The sequence below is a fragment of the Grus americana genome, chromosome 16 (genome assembly GCF_028858705.1).
Source record: "Grus americana isolate bGruAme1 chromosome 16, bGruAme1.mat, whole genome shotgun sequence".
NCBI classification, from domain to species: Eukaryota; Metazoa; Chordata; class Aves; order Gruiformes; family Gruidae; genus Grus; species Grus americana.
In genome coordinates, this window is record NC_072867.1 from 7,403,107 (window position 1) to 7,424,241 (window position 21,135).

Below are 21,135 nucleotides of genomic sequence, written 5' to 3' on the forward strand. Positions count from 1 at the left end.
GCACAGGCAGCCCACTAGAGTTAATGTGACCATTTGCTGAACTCCTAAAGCTGGTAAAGGCTGTAGTCTTAACCAGTCTAAGTTGTTGCCTTGAAACCCATAAGACCAATAAGAATGTGTTTAGACAAGATTTGAGACTGAACTATTCATCAATTCACTATTCTCTGCTGCATTCATGGACTGCCCACCCACTGAAACAGCTGGAAATGTTTGCAGAGATCTTTCAAGAACAGTCACAGCCTTAGTCCAAGACAGCAGTCAGCTCAAAGGTATTAAGGAGGTTGTGCCTCTTGCTTGTGACCTATGATCCTGAGCAGTCTCCAAAAACATCCTGTTCTAGCTGCTGCCACTCAACAGAATGTGCTGCCCAGCAGAAAACAAAGGGTATAAGAGTAGATTAATTCTTGTGCTAAACTGATTGGAAGTTGGTTTAAGTAGAGCAGGAAAACTGAGTAGTAGCTTAAGCAAACTAATTTTCAAAATGACAATTCTGTTGTGCATTTTTGCCTCTGTTCTGAGAGAATTTTTCAGCACTGATTCAGTTAACTAGTTACTTACCTTGGCAATTATGTCTTTAAACTGCCCTTCTTTCCAGGCATCAGTGGGATGATTCATCATAGTAATTATTGCATTGTCATACTCCTCATACTTGTCATAGAGGAATACAAGCTCTGCCCAGAGATGAGCCTGTTCTGCAGCTCTGAGCACCTGATAAAATAAGAAATCAGTCAGTCTGATTCACCAACAGCTTCCCAACTTCACTTGCAGTGTAGCTACCTTACTGCATACCTTTGGAATATTAACTCTAGACCAGAAGAGCTCCAAGTGTTCCCTCATTTTCTGAGGCTTGAATTTGGAGTATAAGATGGCAAGTTCAGTAAACATTCCCATGTGAGCACGCTCTAGGCCCAAAGCAGCTTCCAAAAGGGCAATCAGTTCTTCAAAGTAGCCACGATCCTGGATGTTAGGAAAAAAAGAATTAATTGCAAATTCATGACCAACTGGCGCTTAAAGCTTGCTAAAAAGCATGTTTACTTAAATTCAACATGCTTTGCTTTTCTCTCCAAGTGAGAGTGCTTGTACTTGTAAGACATGATTCTAATGAGGCGACAGAATCATAAAAGAAGGGACAGTGAAAACTATCACCATTCTATTCACTACAGAAAAAAATGCATGCAGTTTTTAGGAAATGGAGATAGAAGAAGAATGAATTTAAAGATCAGTCCCATAAAGTATTGGGTTTCATCTATGATCACTTTACTAGCAGATACAAGTATGCTGTGTAAAGTCTTCTAGGATGTTTACAGTGATCTAACCTGATAGTAACTGATCAGCTCTTCAAGTTCATCAGCATGGATGACTATGTGTAAACCACAGATCTGTGCCAAGCGGAATTCTTTTCCATCTACACAGGCGAAACATACCTGTAACGAGAGTTAGCAAATAGTCACTTAACAGGAGACTACTGCAATGCTTACTTAATCTCCTTATACTAAAGGGAAAGTTAATTAGCAAAGCTATACCAAATTTGAGGATTACATAGAGTTCCAAACAGGTATTTCCATAATGCTTGCTCTAGAATTAAAATCTCTGCCACTCATTTTACACCATTTTGAAATTAAGCTTCATTATCTTAGGCAAGAAGATAGCTTATAAAGCTACAAACACTCTGTAGCCAGAAAAAGTTAGCAAGCTACTATCAGAGCTAATTGTAGATAGATATGAATTCCCACATTATTGACAGAGCAAAGGAGTCCAATTATGCTCTAGAGTAACAGGCTCAGAGACAACAGTAGAGTACATTCTGCAGACTATTAAAAACCACTTAAGTTACCTCCTTCCAAGTCCTTGTGCTGTTGGCTTTGCGGCCACTGTCCACTGCCGCCTGATACTCTCCAAGGTGCACCAAGGTAGACGCCAGGCGAGCAAAGTTAGATACGTTGTTATAGAGTAGTTTTGCTGCTTCATACATCCCCTCTTCGTAACAGCGATCGCCAACCTGGATTAGGAGTCCAAGGTAAACAAGGGTAACAGCAAGAATCAGGAGTCAGCTAAGCAGCAAGTCATACATGGGAACTGTGGATCAAAACATACCTGTTGTATATGGGCATTATTAGGGCCACTAATAAACTCCTCCAGTTCTGACAGACGATTAGTTTTTGCCAAAGCAAAAATAAGTTCTGTCTCTACGTAAGACTCTCTAGCCTTCTTCCTGGCCATCTGTAAGAACTTGACTAGGTCCTCCCAGTTATCTTGAAGAAAGAAGAGATATTTAAGATCCTCTCTTTAGTTCTTTTGTATCACTCACCTCACCTACCTTTGGAAGGGTTTTCACTAGTAGTCTCAAGGATCTCCTCCATCATGATACTAAGCCATTTACATTTGAATTAAGGCATTCCCTGCTAAACACCAAGTCACCTTCATGTAAAGTTGAACTTCTTGCAACTATTCTACAATCCAGGTAGTAAGCAACTCTGTCACACACAGTTAAATACATACATTACACTTGGCTATATTTTAGATGATTACAGTCCAAATTATCTCCATATGAAGGTCTTTGGTCTAGCAACACAGACAAGTTTGTTGACAGGAATCTCACTAAATATTGACTTGCCCATTCCATGTACTGACTGCTTCCATTTCCTCTGAAACAGAATTCATAGGTCTCAAGAATTCCTGCTGTTTGATGTAGATGCAATAACCTAGCTCATGTCCAAACAATCTTAAGTTTGAGGATTCTTTGCCTTACCATTTCTATTAGCTGCTTGAACAACTTCCATGTAAGCAGATGGATCATCTGCCTTTATATAGGAGTCGATGGCTTCTTTCACCAAGTCCTTCTGGAGCTGTGCTCTGGCTAGCTGGCTCCATACTGCTGGTTCGTTACATCTCTCTGCAAATTCATAAGCACGGTCTAAATTGCCAATGTGCTCAATCAGCACCTGTTTGAAATTGAAGTCGCAAGTTAAAAGTCAAAGCTTTATAACATTCTCCTTTCTAACAGGACTCCTCCTTCAAGTGTATATGCTGTTCTGTGTAAGCAATATGACACTAACTGCTTTTAGAACAGCCATTTCTGTCCAATGAAGTAGAGGGAGCGAGAATAAGACTCTTGTTGCTACGGTTTCTCCTCTGCTTTACAGAGGTCAGTAATGTTGGCCGAAAGACAATGCCTAGCAGCATTTGCTTCTCCTGCACCTTTCACATACGAGTCTTCAAGGTAGCCACTCTGAATCAAATGGAGCACACACCCACCCCCCCCAAGGATATAGTGCAACACCCTGACTTTTTTTTTTTATTACTTTGACCAGGATCAGCCTCAGCCAAGTCAGTATTTTGACTGTTTTGCTAGTTTTTGCACACAATCCCACTTCTCCCTGCAACTTGGTATCATATGGGAACTGCACTCTTAAGTCTCAATGATTTAAGTAACAATCACTCCTGAAGAACCAATATAACGGTACACTTCCCATTCTCTCTATCACTAGCATTCTATACCTTCATGCAGGAACCACACCTCACCTGAATTGCTGAAGTATTAACATCAAATTTTCTGAATATAGCAAAGGCTTCTTCATATAGCTCATTACTAATGGCAATGTTTGCAATATCTGGGGCATCATAGTTATCCAGCCGATTAATGTATTCCATCACACGAGTGCGGTCAGCCTTAATGGCAGTCAGGATCAGGAGATTCTGGAGATTCCTTTGGTTAACAGAAGGCAGAGGCTATAAGTGATGCACAGTAACATCTGCTCAAGTGACATGTATTGTACATGCAAAAAAAAAAAATACACCCACTTGCTGTCACTAGCAACAACCTTTCATCCACAGATTGAGAAGCACTGATATTTGCCTTCAAAAAGAAATTGCTTACCAGTATCAGTGCTCTCGTCTCAACACATCACTGCAAATTGCATACTGTGAACTAGCCCTGTTCTTAAAGCACAGAGCACTTTTAAATATGTATAAATCAGGTGAAAAAGCAGAATTTAGAGTGCTTAGGTCCTGCAACCAAGAGACCCACAAATAACTTGGGTCACTTCACAACCTGAACAGAGACGCTGAATAGACTAAACTTGTGAACAAAGCTCTCCTCTTACCTGTGTTCACTGAATACAGAATTATCCAAGACAATTTTTTCCAATAACTCAATCAACTCATTAGGCAGGTCAGCAGTCATGAAAGCTTTCACAGTAACAGAAACCTCCTCTGGATCCTGTGTCTCTGATAAAGCTGTTTGGACAACCTGGATTTAAAGGCAGGAAAGTTAAATGTTTTCCCCAAATGAGATATTTGCCAATCTATTCCAGTGAACTACAAATTAAGGCTTCAGAACTTTGAGAGTATTTCGTCATAGACAGCAAGAAAGAGCTACTTCTACACTGGATATGGCTTATTAAAGTCACACCTTGATGTAAAGGGAGCAAATTCAATAGAGGTAGGTCACTCCACAGGACAGAAATATCTTACTGGTAACTAAGTTTGCTGACCATGAAGGTCAGAGTTAATACCTCCCACTCAAGCTCTTACAAATTTCTGTATGGTTGAGATAAGGCCTGGCCTCAAGGGATCTTGTGAGGGAAGACAGCTACTTTAATGCTCCGTAATGTTTCTGAGACATCCTGAGGTCTTCTCATACTGAAAGTTTAGCCTTTGTGCTGTACCTGGTCAATAAGCTGCCGCCTGAATGGGTTGTTTTCTTCCAGAACATTTGCCCAGAGCTCAGGGTCCTTCCTGCGCACCAGATAACGAGCCTCACTCTTAAACAGTGAGTTCTCATTGCAGACCTGAAGGAGAGGTTACAAACATTGACATTAGTGTTAAGGGTTAGTGCCACAAGACAGGTTTAGCTAGCTATGAATCAGACAGTCTAGAAGACTGACTAAAACTAATTGCTGACCAATGCTAAATGCCACAGACAAATTCTTACCCAACCTCTGATCTGGAAGGCTCATGGAGAAGGTCTCCAGCAGAATTTCTATAGCTTCTCTTGGTTTTGCCCGACACACAAATACTGTGACAGTGTCTTCACAGTAACTATGTGCTTCTGTTTGAAGTGAAGATCTGCAGAAGCCTGAAGAACTTAAGTTTTAAATCTATAAAGGGAGCCCCTTGCCTGGGCACTGTTAAGTAGTGAACTAAGGAATGGTGCTGGTGTTTAAAGCTAGAAATAGGTTACGTATTTGGTGTCATTAGCTTTACACTAGAAGTGTTCAGAGTAGCAAGTGGCTTGGATTCCCCTGTTAAAATGTTAAGGGTACAGGATAAATGCGAAATCTCCTATAGAAGTGCAGCAAGGAGGAGTTATGAGTTATGATCCTATTAGTACCATGAGCTTCAATTTCCAACTAGAAGAGTTGAAACCTGAAGGCCTATTCCATCTTCTACCAACAGGTCATGTTTTGTTAGTATCCAAATCAGCTCTTGGAATCTCAAGTACTTTGTTGCAGGCAAATTAGTAGTAGCACAATTTTGCTTAATATTGTACATCTATTAGTTGCAGGAGTTGAGTCCTCTTCTAGAAGGCAACAAAGTCTCAAGAATAATTCTTACAGGAGGAAGATCTTTTCTCCATAACCAGAAACACCTGCTCAGAACATCAGTTCAAAGAAGAAACTGGTAAACTGGTACTGACAGGTTTTTATGGTTAACCAGAATGTTAAAGCTTATCCTAGCAAAGCTTCCTAGCAAAACAACTCAGACCCTCCTTCATATCCTGAAATAAAAAGCCAAATATAGCCAGCTGGGTTTTTTTGGGTGGTTTTTTGGGTTTTTTTATAACAGCTACAGAGGAGGTAGTACTTCAAAAATATCTGGTTTAGGCTAGAAAGTCATCCACTTTCAACAGCAAGCCTAGATTATATCACCATTCTAACACTCACAGGGTAAGCCTTGCCAGGGAACAGCATTTACTTTTCAAACAGGGCAAAACAAGCTAGTTCTTACACCTACACAGCTGACATTCTTTGCATATACTAGTGCAGAAGTGCAGGTAGGAGGAGAATGTTTTCTTCCTCAGCAGCCACAAGCCCTACTATCTGGCATTAAGCTCTAGTGTTCAGTTTGAGACTAGAATGTGTTTGGAGAACCCTGGGAATTTCACTTGCCCTTGAACTTCTGAGGGAGGTTCTAGGAATCAACAAGCTTAAGATAGGAGAGGAATGCTATCGGAAGAAGTCCTTGCAGTTTGACTGTCAACATTTATTTTCCTCACTTCTAGTTAAGTATTGGAGCAACTCTAAGGGTCAACCACAGTAAGGGAAAATTACAAGCCCTGTTCTAGTTTCAGTGAAGTTTTTCCTCCTACTATAGAGTCAGGCTAGATGACAGCCTGTCCCTTCTGCTGATCAATTACTCAGAGGTCAAAAAAATATCAAATTAACAAAAAGTTTAACAGTAGGCATATTCATTAGCTAGGCCCAATAAACAATTTAATTTTGAGCAAAATCAGTGGATCCAAGACATGAATGGTATCTTAAAGCTCCAGAGTTACACAATTTTAGTTCAGATATACAGCATAAGAGTTCTCATCAGCATAAAAATTACTGTCTCCATATAGAAGAATCCTGCCTACCTCAACTCCTGAGTGAGACTGCAAGACAGAATTCTGCAAGTGTTAGACAAAGAGCCAGCTAGGCTTCCACTTCAGGCTGCAAGTAGTTCTTTAACATGTTTATAAATGCAGTTTTGCTAACCTTTATGAGTTCCAGATCACATTGCCCCCTTTCATAAGCAACGCAGGCCAGATGAGGGTCCCTCTTTTCACAATATTTGCCAACTACACGGCTGTCATAGTAAGGATTCTCACGAAGGAACCGCTCTGGATTATTATTACTGTCAATGTAGATTTTGGCCAAGGCATTATGAGTCGCAGGTTCTTCACAGCCTTCATGAATCCTTGATTCAAGCCATGGCAACAGCAACTTAAGCCTTTGAAGAAGCAAACATTTTAGGTTTATAAGTCACACTGAGGTATGCTTGACAGCTACCCATTAATACCTGGCTTTCCCTTCAAAGAAGTCTGCTGGTCAGACTTAAAAGCAGCTAGAGACCAGCCAGTTATTTTTAATGAGTCTTAAATGAGTGAGGCCAGAACTGCAGTTTAACATCAGGGAAGGCTGCAGATGCCACTAGTTTTGCAATCTTTCCTTTCAGCTCCTGTTCTGTTAGCTGGCTCTTCACACTTAAAGCCATTTGTTCATTTTACAGGTAACTACAAGCTAATTACACAAGCTGCTGTGCCTACAAGGCGACTGTCAAGACAGTTTTATCCAGGTTTACTCCAAAAGCACATCCCAGGGTTGGCTGTACAGGAAATGTTCAAAAGCCATGTTAATCATCATGCAGTGCTGTCAGGCATTCCTACATGGTCCAAATAATCAAGAAACTAAGAAATCGAACATGTTTTTCTATAAAGAAACATAAACCAATATTAGTATTGTATCATTCAACAAAACTGCATCTAATTCAATGTGGGTGTATACCAGGGTCAGGAAAGCCCCACACTGGTGTCTACAGATACATTTTCATTACCGATTTCTTTTTTCCACTTCTGCCACCAGCTCATCTGTTGAGAACTGGCCTCTAACCACCATGATCAAGTTCTTAATGACATCTTCAGAACAATCCACATCAAGAAGCCCTCCAACCACTGCTGGTATACGGCTAGGATTCACCTAGAATAAGCCACCGTCATTAGTTATTAGTATTACTAATAGCCCATCCCCAGTCTTCCACATGGGGAAGTTCTAGTTAACAATTTAAACTATGCTTTAGAGCAGTGAATTTTAAGTTATTAACATATTTGTATATACATTACAGGAAAAGCTACACTTACAGGTTTGTAATAGACACAAGGCTTATTGAAGAGCCTCTGCACTAGAAGTGTGAGCATAAGAGACATAGAAGATTCTGGCTTAGCTTACTGAAAGATTAAGTTCCTACTAAGGAACAAAAGAGCAAGAACTTAAAAACTGGATTCTTCTTACCTTCTGTACATAGATCTCTATATACTTCTGCAGGTTATTACGATATAAGTAGAGCACCAGGTCGTGAACAAAGTCAAATCGATCACAGACAATGATCAGAGGAAGCTGGTCTGTGAGCTTTGCCTCCTGTATTTTGTGGGGGGGAAAAAAAAAAAGTAAGCAATCACCATTTGTTGAAGTGTTTTCAAAGCAGGAAAGTCTGACCAAGTTACCTTAGCGCTAGAAGTCACAATACATTCAAATTTAAGACTGTCAAGCAGACAGTTGACTTCAAAAGCAAGTTACCACTACGAATACCATGCAGCCAGTCTATCAGTTGAGTTTTAAGTTTAGGCTCTTCATGAAGTGCCACATTAGGCCTACATCTCAGCTGAATTAGTAGTCATTTTGAAGCCAATCTATTCGGAAGACAGTTGCTGGGCCAAGAACTTAACAATGCAAAATGGAGTGGCATTAAAATGTGAAGTGTTGTAGTACAGGTTGACTCCAGTTTTAATAAGCTTTGTCTAGCCCATATCCTTGATAAAGCTCCTGCTGAATACTTCAGCATAATCTTTCCTCCTGCCAACCTGGATGCACCTATTGTTAGGTGACAGCATACTCATGAGTTTCATACAAGTTAATATCATACAGGCTAGCTTTAAAGGAATGGTGAATTTAGGCTTGTTTTCCCAGAGGTAGCCTAGAAGCACCTATTAATAAGCCTGGAATAGGATCAGACTCCTATTCCAACTACGCAATAGACTACTCACAGCCATGCCAGCTAAACGTTGAGTTTGTATTTCCCTCCATTAGAAGGCTGTAGTTCTGCTGCTAAGCAAAACATACAGTAGACTGCTCAATCCATTGGACAGAACATTTACCTTCAGGAAATTCTTCACCCGTTCTGGATTATAACAGTTACTTTCACGGCAGATTCTTTCCACTTCTTTTATCTGACCAGTCTTGCAAGCTGCCTGGATGTACTTGAAGTGAACATCTGGATCCTGGCTGAAGTTTACAATGGAACCCAAGAAATAGAACAGTCCTAGAAAGAGTCACATGTTTTTAACACAGTTAGAAGGGTAAATGAAGCAAATGCAGACTGTTACGGGCTTCAGCTTGTGACTTAGTTGAACCCTGCTGAGAGAACAGTTTTTGTTCAACTGCAGGAAAAATCAGGATTTCCCCCCCCCTTTCAGGTTTCATCTTTCTTTCTGATCTTTGCTCAAGAGAGGTAAGAAGCTACCTAGAACAAAGCTACCCCTAGAACTCACTGTGATGAGCTCACTTTGATAAATGCATCCTAAGGTCCAGCCATGTAACAAGTACCTCTCCCATAAAAGCTACAATCCTTACTATTAGCTTCAATCAAGTAGTGCTTCCACTCTAAGTAAGCTGCTTCCCTCTAATACTGTACCTTCATAGCTCTTGAAAGATTCAAAAAGCTCCACAAGAGACTGAGTACCAAGCTGCTCATGGTATTTAGAAGCAACCTGCACACAGAGCTGTAGGTTTTGCCTAATGTTGGCTGACAGCATGGCACGCAAACACTCCACAGAGTCTTCAACTGAGAGAGAGCCAAAGAAGTTCACAAGCCACTGCAAAGAGAAAGAAGTTTTACTCAGTAACTTATACAGGATTTGACTGACTTCTGAAGTGTAACAACTAGCCAGAGTTTCTACCCCAGCTACTGGAGAGAAGTCTTCCACATGCTAAGACCAAAGACTTAAAAAGAAACACACTGATCTTTACAACCACAAAAATGCAGTCTGGAAGTAAGATTTGAAAATGCCCACCTAGGAAACTGAGGTCAAATTTAAGCCATCAAAAGTATTGATTATGGTTTAGTTATTAACACTAGACAAGCGTTCTTTAATTACAGCTACATGTACTACTTTGGTACCTACAAACCATCTTATAGTGGCTACAGGGATTTTAGCAGCTACAGAAGTGCTAAGAGCATTCACTTTACTTAAGCTTTCACTTTCTTACTCTGTACTTACCTCAGGATTCAAAAGGTGAGTATGAACAACAGCACGTTTAATATCATAGAGATCTGTGTAGTGTTCCAAAGCTCGCTGGAGCAAGCCTGCCTTTTCACACAACTGGGCAATATGAGCACGATCATAATGTGTAAACATTTGGTTTCCAAGAATGGCATCTGCAACCTAGAAGATGACATTTCATATTCAGACTGTCAGAGAATCACAGCAGCTCAGGCTAAAAGTTGTTTAAACATCACAGCAGTGACTCATTAGTAGCCTTTGATGTTGCTAAACTACTTATAGATATATCAGTATCAGACATCATATTCTTGTGCAAGCCTAGTACTGTCTCTTCTTCACTTTTTGGAGGAACTAGGTTAACAAGTCTTACCTGCGGGGCATGAATTAAATTCATTTCCAGGAGACGAGTCTGAAGGTGGCCTTCTGCGGGGCGGTTATTTTTCAGGGCATCCAACAGAAAGGACGTGCACTGCTGAATAAGACTGTTCTCCATGAACACATCCACAATCTGTTGAGATCAGTCAAGTTAGAGAAGGGGGTCTATATACACATATGCACATTTATCTGTATATACTAACTGCCTGGCTAGAAGGCTAGAAAGGAAGCTCACCACAGCACCTAGCGTGCTCTATTCCCCTTTGTTTTCATAGGATTACTACCATGGTAATACAGAGACAAGTTTCACACTTTGTTTTCTTTTTCTCTAGAATGTAAGTACATTACTTTGAGCTATTATGCCAGATTTTGCCACCCACTCTAGTTTTAACACAGCATGCAAATCCCATCCCTTCTCTCTTGTTGGGATAGTTGCTACACAAAAAGCTAAGACTTTCCCTAAGTAACTTTAATTATTTAATAACGCAAATTGTTGCCTTATTTCTCTATCCATTTAACCAGGAGTGGCCACTGGAAGCCAGCACTCAACTTAGGTTTATTTACTGTTCTTCCCATAAGTTCTCTGCATGGGAAGAGTTAATGTATGCCCATTAAAGCCAACAGTAGGACAGTAACACCCTGTTGCTTAGACTAAGACTGTGGCAGATTCACTATCAATATTACAGAATTAGCCAGAAAGCTTCCACAAGAACTTGAGAGCACACTTGCCTCTAATGACTTAATGGTAATCAAACTTGACTAGAATAGTTTAGTCACTTTTCTAACCAAGCCAACCAGAGACTTGAACTGGCCTTACCAGTCCCCAGGATGGTACTATGCTATTACCTCTGTCTAGAAAGAGACCAGTACTCTTGTGGTAGGCATCACCTGGTTAATGTTAGCCAGTGGCTCCTCATCCTGTACCAGCATCTGAGAGAACTGCAGGCCTTGCTCTGGACTGACTCTCATCACACTTCTCAGCAAGAAGATCCAGTCTGGAGTATAGCCAACCTAGAGATTTCCAAAAGAGTCATGCATGTCTTGGAAGCTGCTTCAAATTCTTTAGTATAGGCACTATGAACTGCTGTGAGGTTGCCATTCCCATCCCCCAGGAATTCTCTGACAAAAGCATTGCTTGTGTGTTGACACAGAAATTCAGTATTCACCTGCTTAGTAACTGAACTTGTGCCAGGGCATTTGTCTTGCTAGGTAAGAAAACTACTCGTAACAGGTCTTTCAAGTCTTAAGGCTTTATTTGTCAAGTAAGGTCCTAAACTTACAAGTGGACATCAGACAAACTGTTTTGTAAGCTGTCAAAAAAGGTCTTATGAATTTTGGAAGAATCTTGTCTTTATTCTCTAAAATAAGCTTGAGCCAGTCCGTTAATTTGATAGTTCATAAAATTCTGGGTGTTCTGAATTTAATTTTTTTGCAGACTGCTCAGACCTTAAGTCATACACTATGATTTCCACTATGACAATTAAGAAAACAGTTTCTCAATCTAACCTACTTATCAGTTTTAAGGGACAGGAATCAAACTTATCTCACGGAAGATAGCTTGAGAATGTACACATTAAACATAAGATAGAGTCTAGCAGTTTGAGATCAACAACTTTACCTTTTTAGCATACAGCACTATTTTCTGGAATTGACCAGTTTCAGCAAAGCACTGAATCACTTTGTTTGGCACATTAGCACGAAGATAAACACTGAGTGCAAGGGTTGGGTCAGCTGTCTTCACCAAGTCTCCCAGCTCCTCTGAGCACTCCAGCTAAAGTCAGAAGTGACATTTTGTCAAGCAGAATTCAGAGATGTAACAATTGAGTGTGAACAATACTTTTGATACTACAAGGCAACAGAATTAAGCTAATGTTATGATCGAGCCTACCTTGTCTTCCTTCAGCCACTTCTCCAGAAGCTGCTTGCGGCCCTGCTGTAGGACAGGGCGACAGAGCTCCAGAGACTCAAACTTGTTCAGCTGTCCCTGGTCAAGCAATATTCCAAAGTACTGGAGCAGGGGAGAGGCCTGCCCAGGCTGAGCTGGTACACTCTGGAACTTCCTGATTGTATCACTGGTACGTAGAATTCCCTGAAGAGGCACAAGATAGAGAGAAGCGATGTTTAATTAGCAAAGACTGAGTAGTATTAGTCAAAAACAGGTGTTAAGCTATCCACTGAAGCATCTACTCTTAAGCCTTCAGGGTGAAGATCTTCATCAAACCAATGACATTCTAGCAAGAAGTCGGTGGCCACAGCAAGTCCAGTCTATGGTTGGAAGAGTATAGCAGATACTCCTTTATAGCATACCTCCTTTATAGGATACAGGAGCAATATATTACTTGGAAGAACTGAACTGCAGAGAACGAAGGCCAGTATTGCAGCATTTTGGTTTCTGAATGTCAAGTACTGAAATGCAAGTGAGCTAAGCAAGTCCACTAAGGCAAATCCCCATGACTTTACTTTCGGAGTTATTTACCTTTGGTGCAGATGCAGCTACTTTAGCAGCATCTGCATAGCTTCCTTGAGCAAACAGTGTGTTGAACTTCCTGGCAAATAATTCCTCTGCCCCAGCTAGATTACTACGTATAGCCATACGCAGTCCCAAGTCAGGATTCTGGAGAACATTTGTAGCATAGTTCACTATGTTATCTTCCTCAACACAGACAGAAAGCACCTGGAAAGGACAAAAAAAATATTGAGCAGTACTGTCTTTTCCACAACTGCTATGAAATATAGCAACCAAATGGCTATGCAGCCCATCAGTGAAGTAGTAGATTATTAAAAAAAACTATGTTCCTTCCCAAGCAGTTCTGTACTAGGAGAGGTTAAAAACTGACTAATCAAATAGTTACTTGCTCCCTTCTATGATGTTTGTTGCATCAGGTCACTCATTCGGTTTGTTACATTCCACCTGAGCTTTAAGAAGCTCAAAAACAGAATGCTGGATTTGTTACCTGTCCTTTTTTGTTCACACCAATAATGCCTGAGGTAGGTTCATGAGGAGCTGTGACAAAGATAGTATCAGCACTAATACGGTTCATGTAGATGCACACTCCAGACTCCAAGTCATACATGTGAATATATCCATACTTTGTGATCAGGTAGATAACACCATGCTTAATTCCAATCTGCCAAAAGATGAGTTTTTATTAGTCAAGATTAAAGCTATAACAGTTAAGACAGCTGCCTTTAATCTAGTCACAAGACAGTACTGCAGTGACATGACTTTGCACTGATGCTAAGAACAAATATAGCTTCACGTTTCTTCCTTACAGACTCAAAGCAATGAGCAGCTTTGCTGGCCATTTGGAGCCATAGCTCTGCTGAACAGAGAGGCTGAAGGGAAATTAAAACTCATCTGCAGTAAAGGACATACTCCCCATCCCAATAAACCAGACTGAGGGAGAAAGTTTGGGTATAATTAGCATTCTAGTCTAGACAGGTCAGTACAAGTTTCTGTTCAGAAATATTAATGAGATAACCCCACTCTTGCAACCCAAAGCACCAACAGAACCTAAACCAAGCTCAGAGACTGAGTACTCCAGTTTACCTGTCAAGTCATTTAAACTGGGGAGGCTTTCAAGCCAAAACGGTCTTCAGACAAAGAAGTACTTTCACTTTGGAACAAGTCTTTAGATGTTTTGTTAAACCCCAAGCTGAATGAATCCTGCCATGTAGACAGTTTGCTTTGTGTACCTTAGTTTAAGGCATCTCTTGGTTCATTTACAAAGTTGGTCTATTAGATTGGTCAGCAGTTGCATGCTCTGAGACAGTTTCCTTTTATTACACAATTTCTAGTCCTGCAGACATGTTAAGTGAAGTTTGGTCTGTCAAGGCAACCAGCTATCTTCTTCCTAAAGAACCTCCCATTAATGTCCCCAATTGCCTTTTCCTGTTGCTACTACAGGAGGTATGCTGATATAGGACTCCCTGCTCCATTTGTCTCTTGTAGTGACATCTGCTATAGATGAAATGCCACTTTCGTGTGAAGTTACATCAAGCACTGTAACATTCTTATCTAGAACTCTGAACATTACTAGGAAGTTCGATAGCCAAAGCAATGTTACAGACATTCTGCCAAAAGACTCTATTGAGTTTTTTGGGGGTCTGTTTTTTGTTGCTCTTGTGGGTTTTGTTGGTAGGGGTTTTGTTTGTTTTCCTTTTAAAACTACAATCTTAATTTGACACATGTGGATATATACTGAAGCAGCCTATATATTTGTGTTTGAGTTACTGTTTTAGTGTCCAGGCTACCTTCCACAACTCTGTTAACACCTCTCCCAGAACTAGGAGGAATGACAGCAAAGCACTAGTAGAAAGCATTCTTTACGACAGAGATAGCAGCTTCTTGCGAGGCTATAAAGTTGATTTTGTTTTTTTTTTTTTTTTTGAGGGGGTGGGGGGTCAAACATTTACCTGCATTGCCACAGGAAAGTCTGTCTGCGCCTCAGGTGGGAAAAACACATCAACAGCTTTCTTAACAAATGGCTGATTTCCAGTAGCTGGCTGACCTACTTCAATTATGTGTAGCTAGGAGGAAAAGAGTATGTCACAAGATTGCCTGCAAGTACAGCCACATGAAAGAAGTTCCTCTCTTCAGATATGCTACTGGAGTCATCTGCCATACTTCACTGATGAATATCTGCCCAATCCTGAACCAATACAGTCTGGGGAGCTGTGCTCCAGATATTTATCAGAGGGACAAGTTTTCCAGAACTTGATAAAGTAAAAACCAGGAAAAGCTAAAACAACAAAAAAACCCCCATGCTTTCTATGAAAGCAGACTGTATTTCTATTTAAGACAACTTGTTCAAGATGGTTTGAGTCAGATGTTGATTCATCAACAATTTGTGCAGGATAAGACTAGAAAGCTCAAGAAATTTTAGTGTAACCTCAGCTCTTTACAGACTGCTCAGCAGTTGTAGCATATTCAACTGCTACTGAATTCCATTATCCGTTTGATGCAAACAACATACATACAGCACTAAGGTTTATCTAGTCTTTTTCTATACTAGATTCAAGATGCTGCTTAATAAATTACCTTCATACACACAAAACACCACATGGGCCTAAACTGATGCTTTAACACCCTGAGCATGGGTCTCATTGCATCTACATTTGTTCTTACATCTCAGTTGCACCCAAGCAATTCAGACTTTTTGTAGTTTCTATCTTATTGAAAGAAAGCATTTTGATGCTGACCAAATATGCTGTCCACATGGTTCCCAAGCTGTTCTTCAGAGACTGTATTCTAAACAGTGTGATCACTGAAGTTCTATTAGTATCTGCTATAGTAGAACAGGAAAACAGTTGCAGATTTTACCTTGCCCCCTGCAGGACTCCTCACAGCAAAACAGAAGAGAGTAGAAGGTTTGGCATTTCCCTCTATTTTGAATTCTGCAAAAGCTGCTGCATGGCCCTCTATAGGTTGGGAGACTTTTCTATCAACTGAGTACAGCTGCATTGCACCAACCACACGATTTTGCTAGAAAAAAGAGAAGAAAGGTCAGCTTTTAGAGATAAGATTTCAAATGTTTATAGCAAGACCTTTGGGATAGTAAACTAAAAAGCAGCAAATACCTCTCATCCTCTCCTCCAACACTTTAATGACATTAAAGGTCAGGTTATTCCTACACAAAAGATATTTTTGTATTTTTGATCTATAGAAACCAAAGTTAAGAAACTATAGCAGCTATTAGGTGAAGTGGGGCCATAACTCTGCCGATTGTTTTTGTAGCATGCTATCTCCAGGTAACTTACCTGTGCTGAAATTCCTATCAGCAGCAGCCATTTCTGGTGTTCATCTGTTCTGTAATTGATGATTTGGCAGCCTGCAAGACTAGCATGCCTGTCAAACATCTTTTGGGGTTGCGATTCTCCCTCCATGCTCCAGTGGTAGACTGCTGTCTCTGTCACCAAGGCAACCGTATTCACAGATATCCATTTCCAGAAGATCACTTCCTCTGCCATCGTGTGGGCTTTCATTTTACTTTTCATCTCAATGTTAAAAATCTGAAGTGTTTTCCCAGCTAGTATGACAAAACGCAAGAAACATCAGATAGATTACCACAATGGCCATCCTGCAGTCTGCCTATTTACAAGCACCCTGTTTAACCCACTATTCCAGTGATGTTACAGAAAGGGTTAGCGTCCTGTTACATCTGAGTCTCCTTTAGTATTTGACTCATATCAAACAGGATCCCCTCTCCAACACCTCTATCATCCCTGAATCAAAAAAAGTCTTCTACTTATGGACACTTACATGGACATTCCAACAACTGACAAGCATAAACATTTTAATTAACTATAAGCTGTAGTTAACAGACTACAGAGCTTGTGTAAACTCCATTTTAGGTAACAGCACTGGTATACTAAGTTGTAGGTGTCTAGCAGATGTCATTCAGTATCATTAACAGAAAGAATGGCTCTGGTTTGTGTCAATTTAGTAGCTGCTATAGATGACCTGGACTGAGTTCAACAGCATGAGACTTGCAACAGTTCAAAATAGCCAAAGACCATAGCTTCCATTCTGTTTTTCTGTGGATAGGCTCTGTACAACAGTAATACAACAAGTGCCTATTGAAGAGGCCAGTCAAAAGTTCAAAGAGATTACAGAATGGTTTGGAGCTTCAGTTCCAGTTAAGGTTACTGCCTCATGATTTAGGCAACTATATTGCAGGTTTAAGCTTGACTTTAGCATTCCTTTCAACTACCAGAAGCAGTAAGGGTAGACTTAAAACTAATGTTAACTGAACTAATCTATAAAGAATAAGGAACTCTATTCAGAAAGAGTTTTCTTTCAGAAAGTCAAAGTGATGTTTCACTTCACTACAGATGAGAACTCAGCTCTAGGAGTATTGTTTTCTGTTCACAAGACACCCACTCAGACTGCTAGAGTATTGGCTCGTAATTCCATTATTTCTGTCCACATTTCAGAAGTGTTTTCCCTGCTAGTAACACTTCTGACTGTCAAACTGGTAGATGTTCCATCTACTGGAAAGTTTTGATAGCTGAAGGCCAGTGAGGAATTGTTTTCAAGAGATACTAACCCTAAGTTAATATGCATCTGAGACTGCTCTATAATGTTTTAGCATAATTTATACAGTAAATTGATCATATTAGTTTAATGCAGAGCCAAAAGACAACACAAGACTTCAGAACTGCCACATGCAGCATTTATGCTCCCTGGATTTACTGCATAAAGAACTGTTAAGCTGATCAACTAATTCCTAGGACAGCTTGTCAGCTTTCCTGGGACCAAAAGAGCCTCTTTCTGACCACCTTGCTCTGCACATGCAGTTATAGTGTTATACAAATGCAATAAGCCCAGGCCTAAGACCAGCTGTAAACCGATAGTTGGAAACAGCATATTTACTGTATTGGACAACAATTTGTCTAGCAGTGGACTGGTACTATCAAGGGATTGATTTTGGAACTTCCACAGTGTGCAGCCTTGCATGCAGAACGCAGACAAATAGTTCTGGAAGGGCTCTGGTCACCATCTAAACAGGAATACCAGTATGTGCATACAGAAACTGCTCTCAAAGTCAGTCTTCCTGAAAAGGAAGCAGGATGTCCTTCCTAGTTGAGAACACAGAAGAAACCAATAAGCTACTAAAACAAGATAAAAGATTATGTTTGTCTATTTTCTAGACTGAATTTGACTGCTGTATTACAGTTGGAAATTGCTTTAGAAGCTTCATCAGGCAGCTAGCTCTGGATATGGGGGCCACAGGAGCCATACTAATACAATTTCTTAATTGTGGCAACATAAATTCAAACTTCAGAACTCTAAACTGTAATTAAACTACAAAAATAAGCTATGTTATTTGGCTTAAGAAAGAGCAGAATGTGCTATAAGGTCATAGTGAGGGCTAGCGTGAGTTTGAGTGTCTACTGGAATGCTTTCTTAGGCCAAGATCTGAGACAAAAAGCCAGACTTACGTAAGTTTTTCTGGTCAAGCTACCAGGCTGATCAGTCAGACTATTATCTGCAGGTGTAGTCAAGTAATCAGATTCATTTTTTGAACACTGGCACAAGAATTTACATTTCAGTTCACTGGAGCATGAAGTTTCTCCATTCCACAAAGAATGGAAGCATCCCCGAGTGCCGCATTCTCCACTTACACCGACTGGGGAGTACTCTCAGTACAGAGCAAAGCAAGAGAATCATGAACACAAGGACAAAGCATAACTCTTGGTACACTAGGAGAATGCCACATGCAATCCAGAAATGAAATTGTGCATACTGTATTTCAGTTTAAATCAAGAACCATTTCATTTCTTTTTCTGAGGGTGGGTTTATATATTTATTGCTCAATAATCTTCAGATTATGAGCAACTCCCAATCATGGCACACAGAGTCACGATATGCAACAGTTTTGATTATTGAAGCCTTCAGTCAATCAGCAGGGAAAGTTTTGAGTGACAGACTGACTTAAATCACATCTTCAGTGCAGTTCACTGTAGTTCTGGTGGTTATTGTGGGTAACAACATATTGGTTAGGTAGCTTTATTCATCCTCTTTTCTACCCAATCCTTTAGTCATTAGATTATTGATAGAAGAGATCATTAAGTTTGCAATACCTGACAACACAACTTTGCATGTCAATGTGGCATCATTCACTCAACATTAACTGTTCAGAGGACAAGTTTATTCACTGTGCATGGACAGAAAATACTTCTTTTGAGCAAGTCTTAACACTAAGAAGAACAAAGCTATGTCCTTTGAAGCTGATAACCCATTTAGTTAGTCAGTTTTAAAACCAAATTATATAGTTTTCTTTCAACAGCTAGATGAAGCTCTGCTAGTACGGAGAAGGCACTTTCCTTGCCAATATAGTTTAAAGGGGTCCAAGATTAAGGACAGTGAACTCTTAACATATCTGAAATTATTTTTTTCATTGTTACCTTTACCCACATCCCAGGTAAGGCAGCCCTTTGCAAGCTGTATAAGTGTCTTAGCTGAATCTGTGATTCAGCTGAAGTCAAACATTAACACATTAGTTTTCCCCTAATGTCAATATAAGCCTGAGATCAAAGACAAGAAGTTACAGGGTTTGTGCCAGTTCTGAGCACAGTTATTTCTTGGACCCCTGAGTAATTCACCATGATTTTTCACAATAAAAAACACTTAGGCAGAAATGAATAGCACACAGGACATGCTAGCAGAGGTCTCTCATAAAAATATTACAACTTGGTTTTGTCTATCAACTGTACTTCCATTATATATATGCACACACACACAAACATTAAGAGCACACTCTTCTTCACTCGGTACAGTCAATAGTCAAAGGAGCCAAATGGTTAACAACAAGCCAACGGAGAACATTTTCACTATAATACCAGTTGAGGATTAAAATCCCACACCTGGCTATGAAGTGAACCGTCAAATGGCTACCTTAAAGTTCAGTACTTTTTATGAGATTAGACCATTCTGTACTACTGAACATGAAATGTTATGACAAAATTCACTCACCATCTGTTTAGATAAGATGCAGGAAGGAAAGTACATAGTCAGTAACAGTTATTGAGATTAAATACCAGAAGGTGGTCATTTAAGAAGAGAGCCAGATACGTATTAAAAATTATTTCTTTGAGCTCGGAGTCCTACTTAAAGGCACTATCAACACCACAGGTACTGGTAAACAGAGGTCTTCTATCTGCAAGATCTCATGACTGCCAAACTTAACATGATTGTACATTCAGACTTCCACAGTTACTAGCCATCCTTATGACATTTTGTTGGTACCTAGTAAGCTCTTCAGAGCTACAAGAAAGGGCCAGGACAGAGCAGACGGTAAGAATGCTTTACACCCCTATTCATCATTACAAGTGTCCATTATGTTTACAACACCTTTTTAAAGGGAAGTATACCATATGTTGACCGGGTCCTCAATGAGGATAGGAGGCTGCAGTGCCAAGCCCAAGCATCTCACACCTACTTGAAGGCAAATCATCCAAAGATTATTGAAGAATTTACTGCCAAAAATATAGCATGCAAGTTCAGGCAAGAATTCTTATTCTCATAGACATTGTTCTTAGAAAGGTTACATAAATCTTAAGAGCATATATAAGCAATAATACAGCTAACCAGTGGGTTTCATACTGCATTAATAAAGCGTTACTCACCTTTTAGCGCAATTACTTTAGAAGCTGGATTCATGATGGCACTTTCGGCAGAAATTGGACGTCTGATGGGTGTTGTTGGATCGCTCATGTCAATTATCACCACTTGTGCCTGCTCTCCCACTTTCTCCCTGATACAGATGAACTTGTCAGATTCCATTGTTAGGGTACTGAATCCAATGTTTGCTGGGTTAATGCCCAAATTTTGGAGCTAGAAAGACAAAGAGAGTGCTTTATTATCCTTCTCATGTTGAAGATCAAACTCAAGCCTCTATGTCTAATGTCTCTTCCAGAAGGAAATGCAAGACTGGCATATTTCTCTGACAAGAGTGTATATTACAGAGTTACAATTTATCTTCTGATTCTTTCTTCCATAGGTAAAGAACTACACTATTCTCAGTATTCAAGTCCTAAAGACATTCCAAAGTTGTGTCATTGATGCGAACTAAAAGGAGGTTTTAAGTATTTATTGCTGGTTCTAGTAATGTGTTAGGCTGTATACTATCAGTAGCATCACTATTCCAGATTTAGCAAGGCTGGTAAATTTGATGTTAAAAACTTATTAAGTGGCAGAACTGCAACATACAGCATCAGTAGGTCTTACAGAAAGAACCAATTACCCTTATGCAGCCCACTCTTAGCAACATTATGGA

The 21,135-nt window shown here is 40.0% G+C and overlaps 1 protein-coding gene across 4 annotated transcripts in view; it reads right to left on the bottom strand.

Moving 5' to 3' along the window:
• Positions 1–21,135, bottom strand: part of CLTCL1 (clathrin heavy chain like 1) — a 39,517-nt gene that overhangs the window by 7,702 nt on the left and 10,680 nt on the right. For all 4 annotated transcript variants that reach the window (XM_054844283.1, XM_054844284.1, XM_054844282.1 and 1 more), the window contains exons 2-26: positions 20,486–20,693; positions 16,115–16,383; positions 15,678–15,839; positions 14,771–14,884; positions 13,309–13,482; positions 12,831–13,028; positions 12,243–12,443; positions 11,973–12,125; positions 11,243–11,365; positions 10,350–10,487; positions 9,977–10,141; positions 9,391–9,571; positions 8,855–9,018; positions 7,992–8,117; positions 7,537–7,679; positions 6,699–6,933; positions 4,668–4,790; positions 4,104–4,249; positions 3,523–3,706; positions 2,750–2,942; positions 2,095–2,252; positions 1,835–1,999; positions 1,317–1,424; positions 790–957; positions 559–708 (exon numbers count right to left, since the gene is read on the bottom strand). In XM_054844283.1, coding sequence (XP_054700258.1) covers positions 559–708; positions 790–957; positions 1,317–1,424; positions 1,835–1,999; positions 2,095–2,252; positions 2,750–2,942; positions 3,523–3,706; positions 4,104–4,249; positions 4,668–4,790; positions 6,699–6,933; positions 7,537–7,679; positions 7,992–8,117; positions 8,855–9,018; positions 9,391–9,571; positions 9,977–10,141; positions 10,350–10,487; positions 11,243–11,365; positions 11,973–12,125; positions 12,243–12,443; positions 12,831–13,028; positions 13,309–13,482; positions 14,771–14,884; positions 15,678–15,839; positions 16,115–16,383; positions 20,486–20,693 — 4,149 coding nt within the window. The remainder of the gene's footprint in view (positions 1–558; positions 709–789; positions 958–1,316; positions 1,425–1,834; positions 2,000–2,094; positions 2,253–2,749; positions 2,943–3,522; positions 3,707–4,103; positions 4,250–4,667; positions 4,791–6,698; positions 6,934–7,536; positions 7,680–7,991; positions 8,118–8,854; positions 9,019–9,390; positions 9,572–9,976; positions 10,142–10,349; positions 10,488–11,242; positions 11,366–11,972; positions 12,126–12,242; positions 12,444–12,830; positions 13,029–13,308; positions 13,483–14,770; positions 14,885–15,677; positions 15,840–16,114; positions 16,384–20,485; positions 20,694–21,135) is intronic.